The sequence below is a fragment of the Mastigoproctus giganteus genome, chromosome 1 (genome assembly GCF_048544385.1).
Source record: "Mastigoproctus giganteus isolate SK-2022 chromosome 1, ASM4854438v1, whole genome shotgun sequence".
NCBI classification, from domain to species: domain Eukaryota; kingdom Metazoa; phylum Arthropoda; class Arachnida; order Uropygi; family Thelyphonidae; genus Mastigoproctus; species Mastigoproctus giganteus.
Window position 1 is genome coordinate 83,051,378 of NC_143575.1, and position 19,230 is coordinate 83,070,607.

The 19,230-nt window shown below is 36.0% G+C and overlaps 1 protein-coding gene across 1 annotated transcript in view; it reads right to left on the reverse strand.

The window, feature by feature from the left end:
• Positions 1-9,175: 9,175 nt before the first annotated feature.
• The window catches only part of LOC150090944 (uncharacterized), a 240,334-nt gene continuing 230,279 nt past the window's right edge, over positions 9,176-19,230 (reverse strand). The window contains exon 3 of the mRNA XM_090380748.1: positions 9,176-10,496. Within this exon, the coding sequence (XP_090236874.1) occupies positions 9,501-10,496 (996 nt within the window). The 3' untranslated portion in view covers positions 9,176-9,500. The remainder of the gene's footprint in view (positions 10,497-19,230) is intronic.

Here is a 19,230-nt window from a genome sequence, read left to right on the forward strand (position 1 = left end):
TCTTTTATAACTCTTTCAACTAGAATACAGAACAATGTTTTAGTGTCCATTCACTTCTCTTCTTATAACATGATTTCAGATAAATATTGGCAAACAACATTTATGGTGACATCATCTACTGCCACCTACTGTCTACAGTAAAATTACTGTTGCTATAGTTGCTATCTATATTCTTTAACTACAACATTTTACATTAGCTCACTCCACCGGAAGACTGCATAGTAGACATCTATTATGTGACTACTTTCCCTACATGCTATGGAATTTGGCACAATGACATTTGCGAATGAGCATTTGACCGTTAGGCCTAACAAGAAAACAGCTTTAACTCTTGTCTACTATCTAAGAAATTAAATAAATGTCTACTAAACGATTAGAAAAGTTAGTTATAAACTCTAGATTGATAAGGTTTGAGAGCAACTATTGAGACTCTGACCCTATCTATCTGTTTTATTGCTGCATTAGATTTGGCATAAAGTGGTAATTGGTTATTTGAGGCAGCTTCAAGATGATTGGAAGATCCGTTTGCCAAAGGGCTGATTTCATCTTATTTCTATATACCTGTAATTAGTCATCATATGTCAACAAGGAATTACCATATGTTGCTTTCGGATTAAAAATGTTGTTTAGTTTACGAAGCAAGGCAGCTTGCGGCCTGACTAGTGAATCACTTATTTTCTCATTACCTCGCGGTTTTAAGGCACTGGCGTTAAACATATTTAGGCAGAGAACTACCGTTATCCCTTTGGGGTATTTTCAGTAGCATTTTATTTCTCTTTCCATTCAGTAATAACGTCGTATGCGAGTGTCTTTTATCCTTTCAAAAATTTAACTTGCATTTGGAGCATTCTAAATTGAAGTGGAGGCTTCATATTTGTCTTTAAAACCCGAAAAAATTACTTTGAACTTGTTTTGCTTCATTTGCTATTATACAAGGAGCATGTTATAACTGTAAACATCGTCTCTATTTCTCGTTTCTGATTTTACATGACTTCACTAGTCATTAAACGTTCTGTGTATATTTGACAATCTAAAAGGAAAAGGCACGAATGTAGCATCCTTTTACTGAGTCATTTGTAAAAGTGATTAACACCGCAGGAATACGGTTAATCAATTATATGTGCAAAAAATATCCTTCTCATTGAAAATTAAAGATAAGGAACACCTTGGAATTACTTTTCAAACATCTGCACAGAATATGACCTTCTGTTGTATGCTATGTACATATAACCATTACAAGAATGTCAACGTCGAGTAAAACTTGTCAAGAAAACGTTTTGTTATTTCTGTGACTGATAAAAGAGCTGTCAGTGATAAACTTTAAGAAGTTCGCTGATAAAAATTGATAGTACCATACCTGTAGCTGAAGGAAAGTTTATAAACAAACTCTTTCATGAATACTACAAAAGTGAATTTTTTCACTACCAATGCTTATCTTTACTTCAGTACGCCTTCCCTAATCGTTAAAAATCGCGAATGATAGAAGTTCTGTTTAATCTCAGTTTGTATTTCGCTTTATGAAATCGTAATCTGCTTACTTCAAGGTCGAACTTCAAAATCTATTTTTGTTAATGAGCGGTTCCCCTTCCCTGAACACACACACACACACACACACACACACACACACACACACACACACACACACACACACACACACACACACACGCGCGCGCGCGCGCACTTATTAAATTCTGTACAACAGAAATCGCTATTAACAGATATTTATTTAAAGTATACCCAGTAAAATAAAATAAAATAAAATATTTCCAGAAGCTTTCGGAACTCGTGTCCCTTTCTCAACTGACAGAATTTTTTAAATACATTACAAGCAAACTGTGGCACGTTTGCTTGTAATGTATTTAAAAAATTCTGTCAGTTGAGAAAGGGACACGAGTTCCGAAAGCTTCTGGAAATATTTTATTTTATTTTATTTTACTGGGTATACTTTAAATAAATATCTGTTAAACTATGGACCCCAGTACTCCAGGCCCATTTGTCACCACAAATCGCTATTAGTTATACTTTAAACACTGACTTGGTTAATATTATTTCATTAAAAGTTTATTGCGATGTTGGACAAAGTGTATTACTACACAAAAAAAAGAAACATTTCCATCTTCAGATATCGAAGTTTAACTTCTTTTAGGGAACATTTTATTTATTGAGATCGAGACCGTGGTCTCACTCCAGGACAGAAAATTTCTAGGGGGGGGGGGGGGAATAGAAAAGAGTCAATAAGCACGAAACGCAGTGGTTTTGATGTTGAGGTCACAGCCCCTTAGTGATATCATAAATAGTAATGTCAACAGAAAATTTGAACGAATAATTCAAATAACAGATAATTAAATAATTAGAAAATAGGGGCTCTAATAGCTGACCTAGTGCATTAAACATACCAGCAGGGAAAAATAGTTGTCCATCTTTTCGGAAACTGGGTTCAGTCCAGGCAAAGTTTAATTTAGTAACACATGGTGAACATTCGAAATCTCAGGAGTATCTTGTCGAGGGAGATGAACAGTGCCAATTTAGATTACTTAGGTACGCACTTTCTGAGATAGTAGAAAACAGAAATTGCATATCCCATATCTGAGATAGCAGAAAGTGCATACCTCAAGTCTACAAAAAACCAGTATGGCGATTGCTAACCGCCGTATTGGAATTTTTCGGACTTCAGGTAGAGTTTTGTTTTAGTTTAGAGCACTCCAAATTTTTGCACTGTGTTTTATCAAAATAAAGGTTTCAGCCAAAATGTACCTCCTATTGCAGCCTCTGGCCATATATTATAAATATACGTTACTGAACTGTTATAATAGGATACATGAACGGCTTAAAGCGACAAAAATAATGAGCGGAATTATTAAATTGTTTAATCATCCTTAAATGTGTTGGAGGAAACCACACACATATTATGGCATATATATATATATGGCTTCTTTTTTTTTTTTTTTTTTTTTTCATTTCATGATATTTCAACAGTTTATAAATGTGTGATATATATACAGTCCATAAATCTTCAAGGCGACTTATAGTTTGCAGGAAAAAAATATACTTTGTAAAATTTATTTAAGTTCAACGTTTATTTCTTTTGCATTACTGCTTTATCAAGGAAAGAAATATTTAGCATTGATTCGTAAACTGAGTATAAGTTTTATTTAGTCTGAATTTAATTCATTAAATTAAATGAAAGGAAATTAAGAAAGAATCACAAGATAAGGTCATGTTTTTTTGACTGATGCTATATAAGCTTGCTTTCTTGCATCATGTGCCTTGCTAATGCTAATGTTTTCTATTATGGCCCTCTTTGTTAGTTACTCGTTCAATCTTTTAAATAACAAATTAAATTGAGTGTCTGGTTGTTATTTTTTTAAAAACTTAACTCATATATGTAAAGCATTATACTTGGAAACTATAACCTCGTTGTTATTTGTTATGCTGCACCAGCCAAAAAAGAAAAAAAAAAGAGTTAAATAATATATATATATATATTCCTCGTATACGCTATTGCAGGACCCGATTTCACTTTTATCCAAAGGATTGAATTATAATTTACAACCTCTCAAGCTACCTAAAAACAGTTTGTAATAGATATTGAATTTGGACTTCGTACTGTTCCACAAAAATATTTATATATTCAACAAGTTAACCAAGTGGTGAAACAGAAAAGGCAGGCGACTTCCTAAATTGAATAGAAATGAAATCTCAGCTTTACGTGATATATATTTTATATAATATATATCATATAAATTATATATTATAATTTATATAACATATATATACAGTACATATAATTTATTATGGCATGGCGCAATCCCCCTACCTTATCATTTTGACACCATTATCCACCTCTGTTCTATTTATATCCTCCAGTGCCAAGGTCCTCTATTTAGAGGGCCTTGGCACTGAGGCACTCTAAATAGAGGGCCTCAGTTTTACACTCTCAGTATGCCCGAGCGCTTGTTTTTATTAGCAGAGAACTCCTTTCTATCTTAATTGTTATACAAAATCTGCCATTACCTTGCTTCTCCATATCTTGGTGTTCATACAACGCCAAGGTATTTTTTCCGCCCCTATCCAATAATAAGGAGGACATATCAATAATATGATTTAAATTATAATTTGAATTATAATTTTAAATAAAATTCAAATAAAAAAAATTACAGTTACTTTCTTAGTGTTGCGCTTACTCTCGATACTACTGCTGTTTGTAACTCAAACTGTACTACTAGCAAATTGCTAGTTACCATTCATTTATTTGGACGATTATTAGTCATTGTGGAGTTTCGAAACGCAGTATTGACCTAGGTAGATTATTATGCATTTAGTCTTCTGAATATTTTGACAATAATAATGTGTCTTCTGTACAAGTTAGTGCATTTGCATCATTTCTGTACATAGTCTTCTTAATTTTTGTTGATATCAGTGTCTGTATTATCTCTCATTCTTCTCTAACTACTTTTTACTTTTAAATTTAAATTTAATAGCCATCCCCTTGGAATCATTAATAATATCTATAATTGATTTCTAATTTATTGCTAATCTATTTTCTTTCGTGATTAATGTTTGCATTTTATGTTCGTTTTAAGTGTATAATGTTTAAATGTACTCAGTTTTTCACATTCTTTTAACTTTTAATACTTTTCTTATTTTAATATCCTATACTTCTCGTTAGGACTGACAATCTATACATTGACCACTTTACCTCCCTGTCGATTTTCATATTTCATCGATTTTTAATCAGGTCTTTATATTATATTCTTCCTAAAGTAGCATTGTGGTTTGAAAATGTAATTCTCTAACTTATCTTAACATTCATTTTTTCTATTTTTGCGGTCAAGTATACCTCATTAAATACACTTTTTCTTTTCTATATATATATATATATATATATAAAGATATAATAGGAAAAAACTATTATCAATAACTGTAATGGTGGAAATAATCTAAAAAAAGAAGTGTGGAAACCGTGAAATAATAATGAAAGGATAAATTTAGAGGCCACTGGAAAGACAAGTTATATATCCAATATATAGCAAGTAGAATATATATATAAGAATTAAAAATAATTGATAGAAAAAATTAATAGAAAATACTAAAAGATGGAGAAGTTATTAACACAAGGTGCCAGGCCTAATAGAAGAAAAAGAGAAAAAGAATATTAAGAACCTAAAAACAAAAAAAATGTAGGGTTATGTAGAATTAAGTAGAATTAACGGCTAAATTAACAGGCCAATCATATGTATAAAAGCTGAAAGGGAAGTAGAAATTAATAAATGTAAAATAATAAATGTAGTGAGCATCAAAATGAGGGTGAAAAAAATTTTTTTTGATGCAAACTAGATAAAAATAAACAAGATAAAATTGGTACATAGATCAGGTATTTCATCAGGGGACTACACCTGATCATGTACCAAAACACCGCGTTTCTATACAAACCCATGTTGACCTGTTAATTCAGCCATTAATTCTACTTAATTCTACATTTTTTTTTTTTTAGGTTCATAATATTCTTTTTCTCTTTTTTCTTCTATTAGGCCTGGCACCTTGTGTTAATAACTTCTCCATCTTTTAGTATTTTCTATTAATTTTTTCTATCAATTATTTTTAATTCTTATCTTTATATTTTTATATCCTGTTTTGCTGCCTTGCACATTCAGGTACACTTACTGTTTCTTTTTCTCTTTTCTTTTTCTTACATTTTATACATACTATATATATATATATATATATATATATATATATATATATATATATATATATATATATATATATATATATATATATATATAAAGGATTTCGCCGACCACAGAGATGCCGGGACTACAAAATATCCAAGTAAGCCGAGAATATAACTAAAATATAACATTAAAGGACAACAGAAGAAGAATAAACTAGAACTTTTATTATTTCATGATTTCTGTAGTTCAGTTTTAGATTATTTTTAACGTTACAGTTATTGGCAATAATTTTTTTTTTCATTTTATGTTTATATTCTAGCGATGCAGGTCTCTGCAACGTTGAGCGAGTCTGTATACGCTATATATTTTTCCTATAGTTTACAGTTTACATATATTTCTTCCTATCTATATTGTAAGTTATATACAACTGCATGAGGATTTTGGAATTTAACTAATCGTTTTCGAAATGGGAAATTAGTTTATAAGGGGATTTTTCTATATTTTAACACTCAGTAGTTCGGTATCATTAAAAAGGGCAAATTCTAAATTTAGCAGATACTCTTATCAGAATTGAATATCGTTCGGGGGATGGTGGTCGTCTTTCCAGGGCGTTATTATCCTCTCTTGGAAGTTATTAACACAAAACATAAAAATCTACCTATTAAGATAAAACATTGCATGTTCGGTTTCCTCCCCAAGAAACAGAGTATCTTGCCGATCGGGCTAGCCGTGTGGGTAAAGTGCCTGCCTGGTAACCGGAAGATTGCGGGTTCGAATCCGAGTAGAAAATGCAAAAACCTTGGGAGGTGCAATATGGCCACAGAAGCCGATGCTCTAAAAAAAAAAAAAAAAAAAAAAAGAGCGTATCAAAGACACTTGCTTAGGTTCTGTAATTTGTGCGGAAAGTCAGGAGGGTAGTGATGGGTCACAGACAAAATCAAATTTGAGACTACCTATCACCCCCAATTGCTTTTGTTATCTGTGTTGTTAGCTTTTTTTTTTTTTAATTTATTATTATTTTTTGCATTTTTACTTATATCTAGTCATCATGTATTGACAATTTGTATTAAGTAAATATTCATTTTGAATACGAAGATTATAAAGATTTTTGGAAGAAAATATTATTTATTTTATATTATAAAAGAACTTAGCTTACGTTGACTTTTATCTCTAGAATGTTATGTTGATACGTTAACTTTATATATTTTTATTTTTATTGATCGCAATTTTATATTTTAAAACTGTATTATTGCTTTTAATTTTCATTCAAATAATGGCTCTCATATGGAATTTTTGCCGTTATAAATCTCCCTAAGCAAAAAAAGTTTGGATTTAACACTCATTTCAATTCAATTCATAATAGAATGTTCGAATCATAGCTACAAAATAGCACTCTTAAATTTTTTAATTAGGTAAAAGATTTCCCGCTCAGTTGCTATTATTCGTGTGATATGAATTATTAAGTTATTCCTCATGTATTATATCACATGCTACCTACAGTGTTTCCGGGCTTGTTTTAGTCGGATTATTTTATTTTGTTAGCAAGTACTTTCTTATTATCCAAGTTGAACGTACAAAATTAGTGTTTGTCGAAGTACTGAGAAAATCATTTTCCCTTATCGATTCGCTTTCTCCTTCTTACTAAGAAATATTTCTTTCGAGAAAACTATTATGTCAACTGAAAGTATTAAACAGCTCGTGTTCTTCAAATACTCCCCGTAATAGAAATATTCATTGAGACTATTAGTGGATTAATCAGACGAAAATATCCTCCAATGATAAACTCGTACATCAGATCTTGTTAATCATTAAACACTTTTCTCTCTCCTTTGTTCACCATTTAGGCGAAGAGTTTACTGTATATATTTTTACATGGTCAAAATCAACATGTCAGACGCAGTACTGTCTCAAGAACAATCCCTCGCAAACTACGGTAGCTCGGTGGCTATAATCGTTGTTCTTTCACACTGTGTGGAAATCTCTAGATGGGAAAGTCATCGAGGCCGAAAGACTTTTTATGGGTTTTTTTTGCACGTGGCTTAAAACTCGATTTTTCATCCCGAAAAGAGAGAAAACCTACACAGAATACAAGGAACTTACAGACACAAACATATCATCTCTCGTAAGATGGATATGTTTGTGTCTGTAAGTCTATTTGTCTATTTTTATTTTTTTAATTTATACTCCGATGGAGCCCCATGGTGGCTAATGGAAGATTACAGCTTCACTATAATCTTTTTTGGTAGCTAAGATATATACTCTTATTACAGTCACAGCTGTGAATGGGCTGGGTACTTTTTGTAGAAGCATGCGGACCCAATCTGTGTGCGTATTTGTGTCCGCTTAATATCTGTAATTATATTCGGTACCTTAATAACACACATGCACTTATATAAGGGCGGATCCAGGGGAGTGATTAGGATGATTGTTCCCCTAAGATTATTCTAAAAGCATGTTATTTCACGTTATATTTCTGCATTATCCGTAAACAGAACAGTTTTCACATGCTGTTCAAGCAAGATCGGATCTCCTTTGTATTCTTGTCCCCCTCCCCTTCCCAAATGAAGACTGGATTTGTCCTTGCACTTCTACGAGCATGATACAGTATAAACAACATGTGAAAAAGCTTACAATATGAACCGGCGCACTATAACAAAAGTATTCAATGCACCAAGAACTCCCAAAGGAAGTAAGAGAAAGATAGTAAAATTCCGAATTCTGTGCAGGCGATTGCCATTTATATTTAAGTATATTTTCAGTTATATTCGGATTTGAAAGGTATATAATAGTTCGAGAGGTTGTGTCGGAATAATTAAATACTAGGTTAATGTTTATTTTTGATATGAATACAATTACAGTATATGGAAGTCGTTCCACATTTATTTAAGTGAGGTTGCTTTTGTTATATATCTGCTATTTGAAATGTCTGAAAAGTGAGAAAATGTTTTTTTCTTCAGAAATGTAACTTTGGATTTTGCAAATTTTCACTTCTCATCTCCACAGATGTGTCCTGAAATCGCGTGATTTATGGTTGTGACTATGAGATTTTGAATCAAACTCTCGTTTTTAATTAAGTTGAAAAGAAACTATAGATACTGTATTGTAATTTTATGAAAGCGTATCAATAGTTTTATGTGTCATGGTAATCGGCCTTTCATATCTACAGAGATTTAAAAAAAAAACACTATAATAATTGACATCGTTCTTTAAAACAGACCCACTTCTCGCTCACTCGGTTCATGAAACAATGCTTTAATTCACGTATAACCAACCCAATTGAAGAATCCCATCGGGTTAATGATAGGCTTCATATCTTTGAATAGGTGAGCGTCCAATTTGGTTGAGCAAATAGGCTACTATGTATATGTTTCCAAAAATTATTTGCCTTTGGAAAGTGATTTATACATACATGTATATACTGTATTTTTATTTTTTTTAACGATAGTGCTTGTTTCATAGTATGGCTTCTTTCTATTAGTGAAACTGTTGAATCGGCAGAGATTTATTTTATATTAAATTATTTGTTTCTGTTTCGTTATTTGTAAATATCACAAAAATATAAATTAATATATAACTTTTGTTTGTGGTAGTAGTCGCCCAGCTTTCACCATCTCGTTTGAGCTAGATAGTAAATCTGTCGATGATTGACAGAAAGTGATACGTTTTAGAATGAAAACACTAGCGACCTGAACGCTCCTGAGTACTTGACATTTGATGTTATATACATTTTCGTTATCGATTTATAAATAAATAAATTGCAGTAACCACGTGAATATTATGATAACCACGTGATCGTATAACAGTGAGAATGCAGTCTAAGAGTTTCTATTTGTATTTTGCCCTCAGTGCTTTAAGAGGAGATCGAAATTGCTGTTGAAAATTTGAAAATGCTGATAATGACTTCCCACGAGGTGAACTGCGTGGCTGATTGACCGGCGTAGACGGAGCAACTTTCGTTGGGCTTCCAGGATATCGAGTTATTTTGCTTCCTTCTGCAAGGATATTGGACGCCACGTTCTTGAAAGACGCCGCTGTTTCTAACATTTCGAATTCCTCTTTCTCAGGTATTGGTAAAAGATTAGAAGGACGTCGAGCATACCCGCGGCGGTACTTTCCAGATCGACGGCTTCGATGGGGAGTGGGTCGATGGGTATGAAAGTCAGGAGAATGTAGAAGCACCTGGTGACTATTGCTGTTGTTGCTGCTGCCTCCACTGTTACCGCTGTTGTTGCTACTGCTATTACTGCTGCAGCTACTACCACTAATAGTAATACTACTACTACTACTGCTACTACTACCACTACTGCTACTGCTGCTACTACTACTACTACTACTGCTACCACCACTATTATTATGATTATTATTATTATTATTACGGCCACCGCAAGCACTTTTACGCGAAGTCATACTTAGTTGCGGACGTTCCGGAGAAGGAGAAGGCCTTTCGCTGACTTTTGGTTTTTTATGTTTATGGAGAACACAGTTGATGTCATGAGCAAAAGACTCAAGGTTTAATGGATTCCGGCTTTTCCCTTTCAGAACAGCAGCCATTGATGGGCTGCAAGGAGCACTGCGCGTATGTGGTGATTCATTTATGTTTGGACGACACGGGCTGCAATGCACCGTGCCCAGTGGAGGACATTTTCCATGACCTGTCTGCTTTAAGCGAAGTATCTTTGCTCGACATACCACACAGCGAAGTGGTAACATTCTCTGGGAAACGGCCATCTGGATGGTTTTAACGAAGCATTTCCGACACACGACCTTGTGACCGCACGGGAACGTTTGCATTGTAGCTTTAGCATTGATGCAGATGACACACTAGAGAAAACAAACATATTAGTACTAAATTTTATTGTAAAACACACATATGATTCAAATAATATGCTATTTTAAAATAAATAAAATTAATACACACGCACAAATTGATAAAGAACAGATAATATACAAGTATTCATAGAATTTCAAAAAGTGAGTATAACCCTCTTTTTTCTAAATCTCAGTTAGATAATAATAATAATAAAAAAAAAAAAAAAAAAAAGAACAGGAGCTATGACCCCCTGGCCTGTCGACTAATCGAGTTATTGTCGGTACATGTATGCAGTTTGTCACAGGGGGATAGCCAGTGAGAGAAAAATGAAAAATGTAATATTTCTTATGTGTACAGTATGTATTATAGTCAGATTAAAAATAGTGAAAGGATATAAAAATCCTATTTACATTTTTCATCATTATTCATTTTTACTGAAAGTCACAGTTTTGTGATTTGTTATAATGCTTAATTATGCAGAACTACGTATGTTGTATTTTCAGAAATAAAATTGCCCCTGCGTTTCCATAAACCTTGCCGACAGCAAGGTTATTTCTAGTTGAGAATGACAACTTCAGGAAAAACTTGTATGCTTCCTCTGCAACCGAAATAACTTATGTGTATAGGAGCTTTCCGGAAATTACTCTCTGCTTTCTTCAGAGTGATTTCCGGAAAGCTCTGTGTAAATATAATTTGTTTCGACTGCAGCCTCACCTCAGTTTTTTTTTCTCTGTGACTGTTATCCTTATTATTTCCGGTGTAAAATAATAGAAGTAAAAGATTTACTGTTATTTCAATGTTAAGGCTATCTCATTCAACTCATGCACGGTAATAAGTACTATAGGTTTCGATACCTTTCGTGTTTGTGGTTTTCATAAAAAAAAAAATATAAACCAGTATTGAAAATAAAAAGTCCATGTCATCAAAACGTGAGCTGCCTACGAGGGCAAATTAAAAAGTAAGGTCAGTTTTATTTTTTATTCAATTTCAAGAAAAGGAAATTATGCAAATATATAGTATTATTTTTCCATGTAGCCCTTCTCCTATAGGTCCACAATCTTCTTAATGCCTTCTAAGAAAAAGGTTTTTGGTTGTTCGTGAAGCCACTTGTGCACGCATCTTTGACTTGGTAATTATTTTAAAATCGAATCAAGTAATGTTTTTAACAGAGTGTCAAAAAGATGATAGGCTGAAGCGACGAAGTTCGAAGTATATGGTGGGTAAGAGAGAGAAAGGCAAAAGGAAGTTTTTGAATAATTTCAACAGTTATAGCGACTGATTGAGGTCGAGTATTGTTGTACTGCAGCAGAACTCCGTTTGACGGCAAACCACTACGTTTATGAATCGCCGGTTTAAGTTTCTCATTTCAACATGGCACAATATAAAAATTAATAAGAAATTGTACAGGGAAATAGAGTGGGCCAGTAAATCAGAGAGTCTTATAATGGGGGATTTTAATTTCCCAGATATTGACTGGAATTTGGGGGCTGGTCACTCACACACTAGCAAAGCTTTTGTGGATTTATTGGATGATTGTTTTCTACATCAGCATGTTCGGGAGGCAACTAGAGGGAGTAATACTCTTGATTTGATTATCAGTAGTGATTATTCATGCATTACGAATCTGCAGGTAAATGAACCACTATGTGGCAGTGATCACAGTGTGCTGAAGTGGGATTTACTCAAAGAGGTAATTACCATCAGGGGTAAAGGGAAGGGTTTTTGCTTTCGTAAAGGCGACTACGATGGTCGGAGACAGTATTTAAATTCTATACAGTGGGACCAACTGATGATGTTACCAACAGCAAATTCAAAATGGGAAGCATTCAAAGAACTTACCTTGGAAGCTACTAGGCTTTACATACCAACTAAGAAATATTGTTCAAGGTTTAGGCCTAAATGAATGTCAGATGAACTAATGAGACATATGGCAGAGAAGAAAAATGCATGGGATACATATAAATTAATTGGTGACATGGAAGCCTCTGATAGATATAAGCTGGTCTATAACCAAGTCACAAAGGGGATTAGGCAGGCAAAGGGATTATGAGAAATCCTTGGCAAAGGATGTAAAGAAAAACAGAAAAGAGTTCTTTACTTATGTAAACTCTAGAAGGAAAGGGATGAATCAGATTGGTCCACTGGATATTGATGGTTCAACAGTTGAGGATCCTGCTCAGGTGGCTAACAAACTAAACGAGTATTTTGCATCTACATTCACACATGAGGAGTTATTCAGGAAGGGGAATGCCAGAAGTGAAGTAAACTCTGGCAGTGAGCTAGATGATTTTGTAATAACTGAGAGGAAAGTGGAGGAGACATTGTCGAGGATAAACATAAAAAGGCACCCGGGGTGGATGGGATCTATTCAGTTATATTAAAGGAGGCAGCAAAGGAAGTAAGCAAACCCTTAGCCATAATTATGAGAGCTTCTTTGGACTCAGGGGAGGTACCCATAGACTGGAGATGTGCAAATGTGACCCCAATTCACAAAGGGGATCAAAGGCTGACACAAGTAATTATAGACCTGTGAGTTTAACTTCTGTTCCAGGAAAATTAATGGAGGCACTGTTTAAAGAAGCACTGCAGGATCATCTAGACAAGGCTTCAGTTATAGCTTGGTTTTGTTAAGGGAAAGTCTTGCCTGACTAATTTGATTGGATACTATGATGCAGTCAAAAAAGAACTGGATGCAGGGAATAACTTTAATATTATATATTTGGATCTTAGAAAGGCTTTAGATACTGTTGCACATGGAAGACTGCTGCACAAATTGGAGCAGTGTGGCATTGGAGGCAAATTGCTGCTATGGATAAAGGGATGGTTGAGGGGGAGAAGACAGAGAGTGGTAATAAATGGACACTGCTTATCGTGGACTAATGACATTAGTGGAGTCCCTCAGGGTTCAGTGTTGGGTCCATTATTGTTTTCTGTATTTGTAAATGATATTGATGATGGTATATCAAGCTTAATGTCCAAGTTTGCAGACGATACAAAGGTTGGCAGGGTTGTTAAGGACACTACTGATGTTATGCTGCTGCTGCAACAGTATCTGAAAAGGTTGAGCAGATGGGCTGAGAGGTGGCAAATGAAGTTGAACATTGACAAATGTAAAGTACTACATATGGGAAACAGCAACCCCAGAGCAGCGTATCAACTCTGTTGTACTACACTGACAGTGGTAGAGAATGAAAGGGACCTGGGAGTGGTTGTGCAGGCAGATATGAAGTTTTCTGAGCAGTGCAGACAGGCTGCAAGAGTAGCTCATGGTGTATTGTCGATGATATACAGAAATTTTTCTAGCAGGGATAAGGAGGTGATTATTCCCTTGTATAAGGCAATGGTCAGGCCACACCTTGAATACTGTATACAGGTCTGGAGGCCACATTTCAAGAAGGATGTAGAGCTGCCGGAACGAGTACAGAGAAGGGCAACAAGATTAGTGTATGGAACAAAGGGTTGCTCTTACGAAGAAAGGCTTAAGTTTTGCAAATTACAGTGTCTGGAGACTAGGCACCGGCGAGGTGATCTGATAGAGGTGTATAAAACATTGAATGGTTTGAGCATGCTCAATGCCGATGGGATTCCTCCTCTTGCTCAGAATAATCACCTGAGAAGGCATAAATTCAAATTGAGGAAAGATAGATATAGGATAGATGTGCGGAAATTTGCCTTTAGCGAACGGGTAGTTGGTTGGTGGAACAGACTTCCTTCCCTTGTTGTGGAAGTTGATAGCCTAAATAAATTTAAGGCTCAGCTGGACAGGTATTTTGAACGAACGGAGGGGTGAAATGGGAGTGGTTTTTTTTTTTTTTTTTGGCTGATGCTGCATAAGCTTGCTTTCTTGCATCGTATGCCTCTACTAATGCTAATATCTTGCACTGTTCTTTGCACTATTCACGGTCTTTGCATGATCCAAAATAGGTCTGTTCAAATCCCAAAACAACGTAAACATGATTTTTGTTGGAAGAAGAGGCACTTTTGAAATTTTTGGTTGTTGCGGGCCACGTGTGTTTCGATTCCATGCTTTGTTGCTTGCTTTCGAGCTCGTAGTGATGCACCTATTCGTATATCTTTCTTTTAATTAATACACTTTTCTCGTTATTGTGCTAACATTCTTCGAATCTGAGAACTCCTTTTGACCACAAAATTCTGATCACAGCATTGTTCACTAACGGTGCAATTGGAAAGCAACGCAGACATGATTACAGCTCGACTGTATAAAACAGACTTGAGTACAGGCACATGTACACATGTGGATTTGTTTTACAACGTAGTAGATATAATGACCTCGGAAGCGTGTTCTGACATGGGATGATAGTTTTACACACAAATTGTTTTTACTTTTTGATTATCCTCTTATTTTAAAGAGGAAATGGAAACTCTCTCGCTGCAGTTACTTTTACTCCCATTCAGCGCCAATCAATACACAGCAATTTAATTTTACATTTACTTATTGAATAATCCGGGAGTTGAGTTCCTAGGAGGAAAACATAAAATACCTCTCGGGAAACATTATAGTGAACTATGGGTTGGCTGAGCCTACGCTATTGTCTTCCACAATCATTACCAGTCAATTTCTACTCGAACTATTATGCTTCTACAGCCCCATCCTTTGGTGTCAGTTCTACACTTGAAGCGGTGTAGAACTGAAGCAATGGTGATAATTTCAGCATCCACAAATCGACGAGCGTTCAATAGCTACTTAGCCTTTGGAAATAGACAAAAGATAGCCAAGTACTGGTTATAAGGTACCAAAATGTGTCAGAAAACTAATTATGATTTTTCTAAGAAGTAGTGGATCTCTTCAGCTGCCATGAATAAGTTCGCTTAAAGGTGAAAGTACTGGCAAGCACTTTGTTTATGTTATCATCGTTAAGAAACCTTCATATGCTGAGTTGCGTTTTATACAAAAATTTGGCCCATCACAGTCGTTGGCTAGGGGTTTTACATAAAGGTAAAGGGCAGCCATTATCAACCCACTGCAGGATGGAAGCCTTCTCAACAATTCATGTTGAGGGAAATGGACCATAATCTGCCACGCTGTTCCAGTGCGGGTTGGCAGATCGACCGTATTCAGCAGTCAGGGTCTTGAACCCCTTTACAGCCGAGTGGTCAAGCGCGCGGGTGCATAAGTACACGTGCCTTGAGTGACCCGGGTTCAAGCCCGTGACTGCTGAATACGGTGCTGTTTCTTTTATTCTTACTACCTTGTGAACTCCTCTGACCGTGTGGTCGTCCCGGAGTATAAACAGAAAATGTATTTATTACATTCACGATTCTCCGCCAAAAGAAATGCTTAGAGTGTATTTACGCTCTTCGCTGGTGGTTATAATCACAGTGGTTTGTAGTACGGTATACTGTATATAGTATTGGTATTGGCCAAATAGTGTAAGGAAGCCACAGGCTTTTGGTGAACTAGCCAAAAAAATAATAATAAATAATAATACAATAAAAAATAAAATAAACAATAAGTTACACACTTCCCTCCTCATTAAGGTAATTATTCAGCTGACCTTTGAATTTTTTCATACTGTCAGCCTTAGCTACTTAAAGCGTTTTCTGGAACAAGTTGCCTCAGCAACAGCAACTTGTTCCAGAAATTGTCAACTCGCTGGCTAAAAGAAAACTTCCTACAATCTAGTGTAAACGTCTTCCCCTGTAATTTGAATTTATGGTCCTTAGTTCTGGAATTCTTTATAACAGTGAAAATCCACTCTTCATTCATTATACTAAAACCTCTCAGAGCCTTATAAACCTCAGTCAGGTCGCCTGTGAGGTGTCTGGTTGTCAACGTCTGTAGCCGGACATAATCGGAGTCATTCCTCATAAGGTCGCCCTTTTGTCGATCTCACCAAAGCCCGTCTTTGGACGCTTTCAAGAAGTTCAATGTCTTTATTTTCAAATGAGGTCTCTATATTTAGACACAGTGTTCCAAATGCGGTCTTACAATTGTCTTATTTAGTGGAACTATGACCTCCATATCTCTACAGGGTAATGTTCGATAAATTACCGCGATAGCACACAGTGGACTTTCCTCGCTGTCTGTTTACACTGTTCAGAAAACTTGATATCTGCCCATATCGTAATTCCCATATCCCCTTCTTCCTCTTCTGTTTTTGATTCAATCCCACTCGGTGGAGTTGAATCAAAACGAGGAAGAAGGTGGGGTTGTTTCACTATTATTCTCTATAACAGCAAAAATTCTACCTTCATTCATTTTACTTACCCCTCTCTGATCCTTATAAACCTCAATCAGACACACTACGTATTATTTTTAGGTCACCCCAATTCACCTGCCGTGCTGTGTGTGTTATGTCTGTTAATTGCTCGTGTTCTATGGTCGATTTGTCTGTTTTGCTAGACGAAAAACCTCAGTTTCTGGGGGTAAACCCTTGCTCCCTACGCCTGAGACCGACTAACTTAGCCACGGAGTGAAAAAAAAAAAAACATTAAAGTTCTTCACGGCATCGACGGGATTCGAACCCGGCCTTTTCTACCCGATGTGGGGAGGACGGTGACTGTGCTACACGCGCAGACTATAAACCTTAATCAGGTCACCTATGGCTATGAGGTGCCTGGTTGCCAAGCTCTGTAGCCGATATAATCGGAGTAGCCCTCGTGGATAGGATCGCTGTCCTTCCCACACCGGGTAGAAAAGACCTGAATTCGAGTCCCATCGATGGCGAGAGAATTTTTATGGCCCTTTTTCACAACGTGCTTGAATTAGTCGGTCCTACGCGAGGGTAGCATGGTTTTTACTCCCGGAAACTTGGGTTTTTCGTCCGGCAATCAGAAAATCGATCTTAGAACGCATGTGATTTAGTATTAGTATTAGTATTAGTAACGGCCGTATGGTGCAAGAAAGCCTATGGCTTATGCTGCACCAGCCAAAAAAAAAAAAAAAAAAAAAAAAATCCGAACAAAACAATGATAAAAACAAAAATTAAATAAATAAATAAATAATAATAATTAATAAATAAATAAAAATAATAAAATGAAATTAAAAATTAAATAAAAAGGAAATTAATCCTATCATCCTATGCGCTTCCCTTACCTGAAAGTACTATCCAGATGACCTTTGAATTTCCCCAAACTGTCGGCCTCTACCACCCATGAAGGCAACTTATTCCAGTAATTTATAACTCGCTGGCTAAAATAAAACTTCCTGCAGTCCAATCTAAACATTTCCCCGCGTAACTTGAATTTATGTCCCCTAGTTCTAGCATCATTTATAATCTTGAAAATTTTGTCCTCATTCATTTTACTGATGCCTCTCAGAGCCTTAAACACCTCAATCAAATCTCCTCTAAGGTGTCTAGTTTCCAAACTCTGCAACCCACATATTCGAAGTCTTTCTTCATAAGGACGCCCTTTTGCCGATCTCACCAGGCGAGTTACCCTTCTTTGCACCCTTTCAAGAAGCTCGATGTCTTTCTTTAGGTGCGGTCTCCATACTTGAACACAGTATTCCAAGTGTGGTCTAACATAGGCCTTATATAATGGGATTATCACGTCCCTATCTCTACTTGCAAAAGTTCGATAGATCATCGATAGGACACCATGGGCCTTCCTTGCAACCTGTTTACAATGCTCAGAGAATTTCATGTCTGACCGTATCGTAACACCCAAGCCCCTTTCCTCCAGTACTGGGTTTAGTTGAACTCCACCAAGTGAATAAGTTATTTTGGGATTACTGTTTCCCAGGTGTAATACCTTACACTTTGTTGGATTAAAGCACAGCTGCCATTTTTCTGACCATTCTTGAAGTCTATCTAGGTCTCTCTGAAGAAGCTCAGCTTGACGGTGATCATTAACTACTCTATCAATTTTAACATCATCTGCAAATTTAGACATCACGCCCTCTATCCCTTCATCAATGTCGTTTATGAAAATTAAAAACAACAGTGGTCCTAATACTGATCCTTGGGGAACCCCACTTCTTACATCAACCCAATCTGAGGAATAGCCATTTATCACAGACAATACGGAGCAATATGACCTGAGTCGCTGATGCTCCTTAAACAGTACTACAACAACAACAACAACATAATCGGAGTCTTTCCTCGTATGGTCGCCCTTTTGCCAATCTCACCATGCTAGTTGTCCGTATTTTACCCTTTCAAGAAGTTCAATGTCTTCTTTTCAGATGAGGTCTCCATACTTGAACACAGTGTTCCAATTATGGTCTTAAAATTGCCTTATATAGTGAGACCATGACTCTCTTAAGTGTAGTCCAGTATCAGGACTACAGTGAACAGCGTTCAGTGCTTCAACAGCCAACATATTTTAAGATTCTGTGGTCTTACCAGTCTACCATGACTGGTTCAACGGCAGTCGAATAACAAGCCAAAGGTCACACGTGGTACAGTCACGTGTGGTCGACGCTCGTGGCCAGGGTCGTGTGTCTCGTCTTGTAATACAGCAGTTATGGAGCACAGTGTTTCCCCTAAACACCCAGTACAATGTGGATATAGCAAGATAAATATCCACATTGACTATGCGTTAGACTTTATCTTAAGCTATGGGCGTCGACGGTCGTCACGAGTACCTTGCTCACTGCGAGACACACGAAACTTGATGGACAGGTCAGCACCATTACTGGACCACCGACATATGGAAAGCGACAGCTTTCCATATGTCGGTGAAAATATGGAGCAGGCAATTCGCATGCTCTGACGAATCCGGTTTCCAACTCTATCATGCTGCAATTGGGTATCCAGGTGCGGGTGTACTGGCATCTGG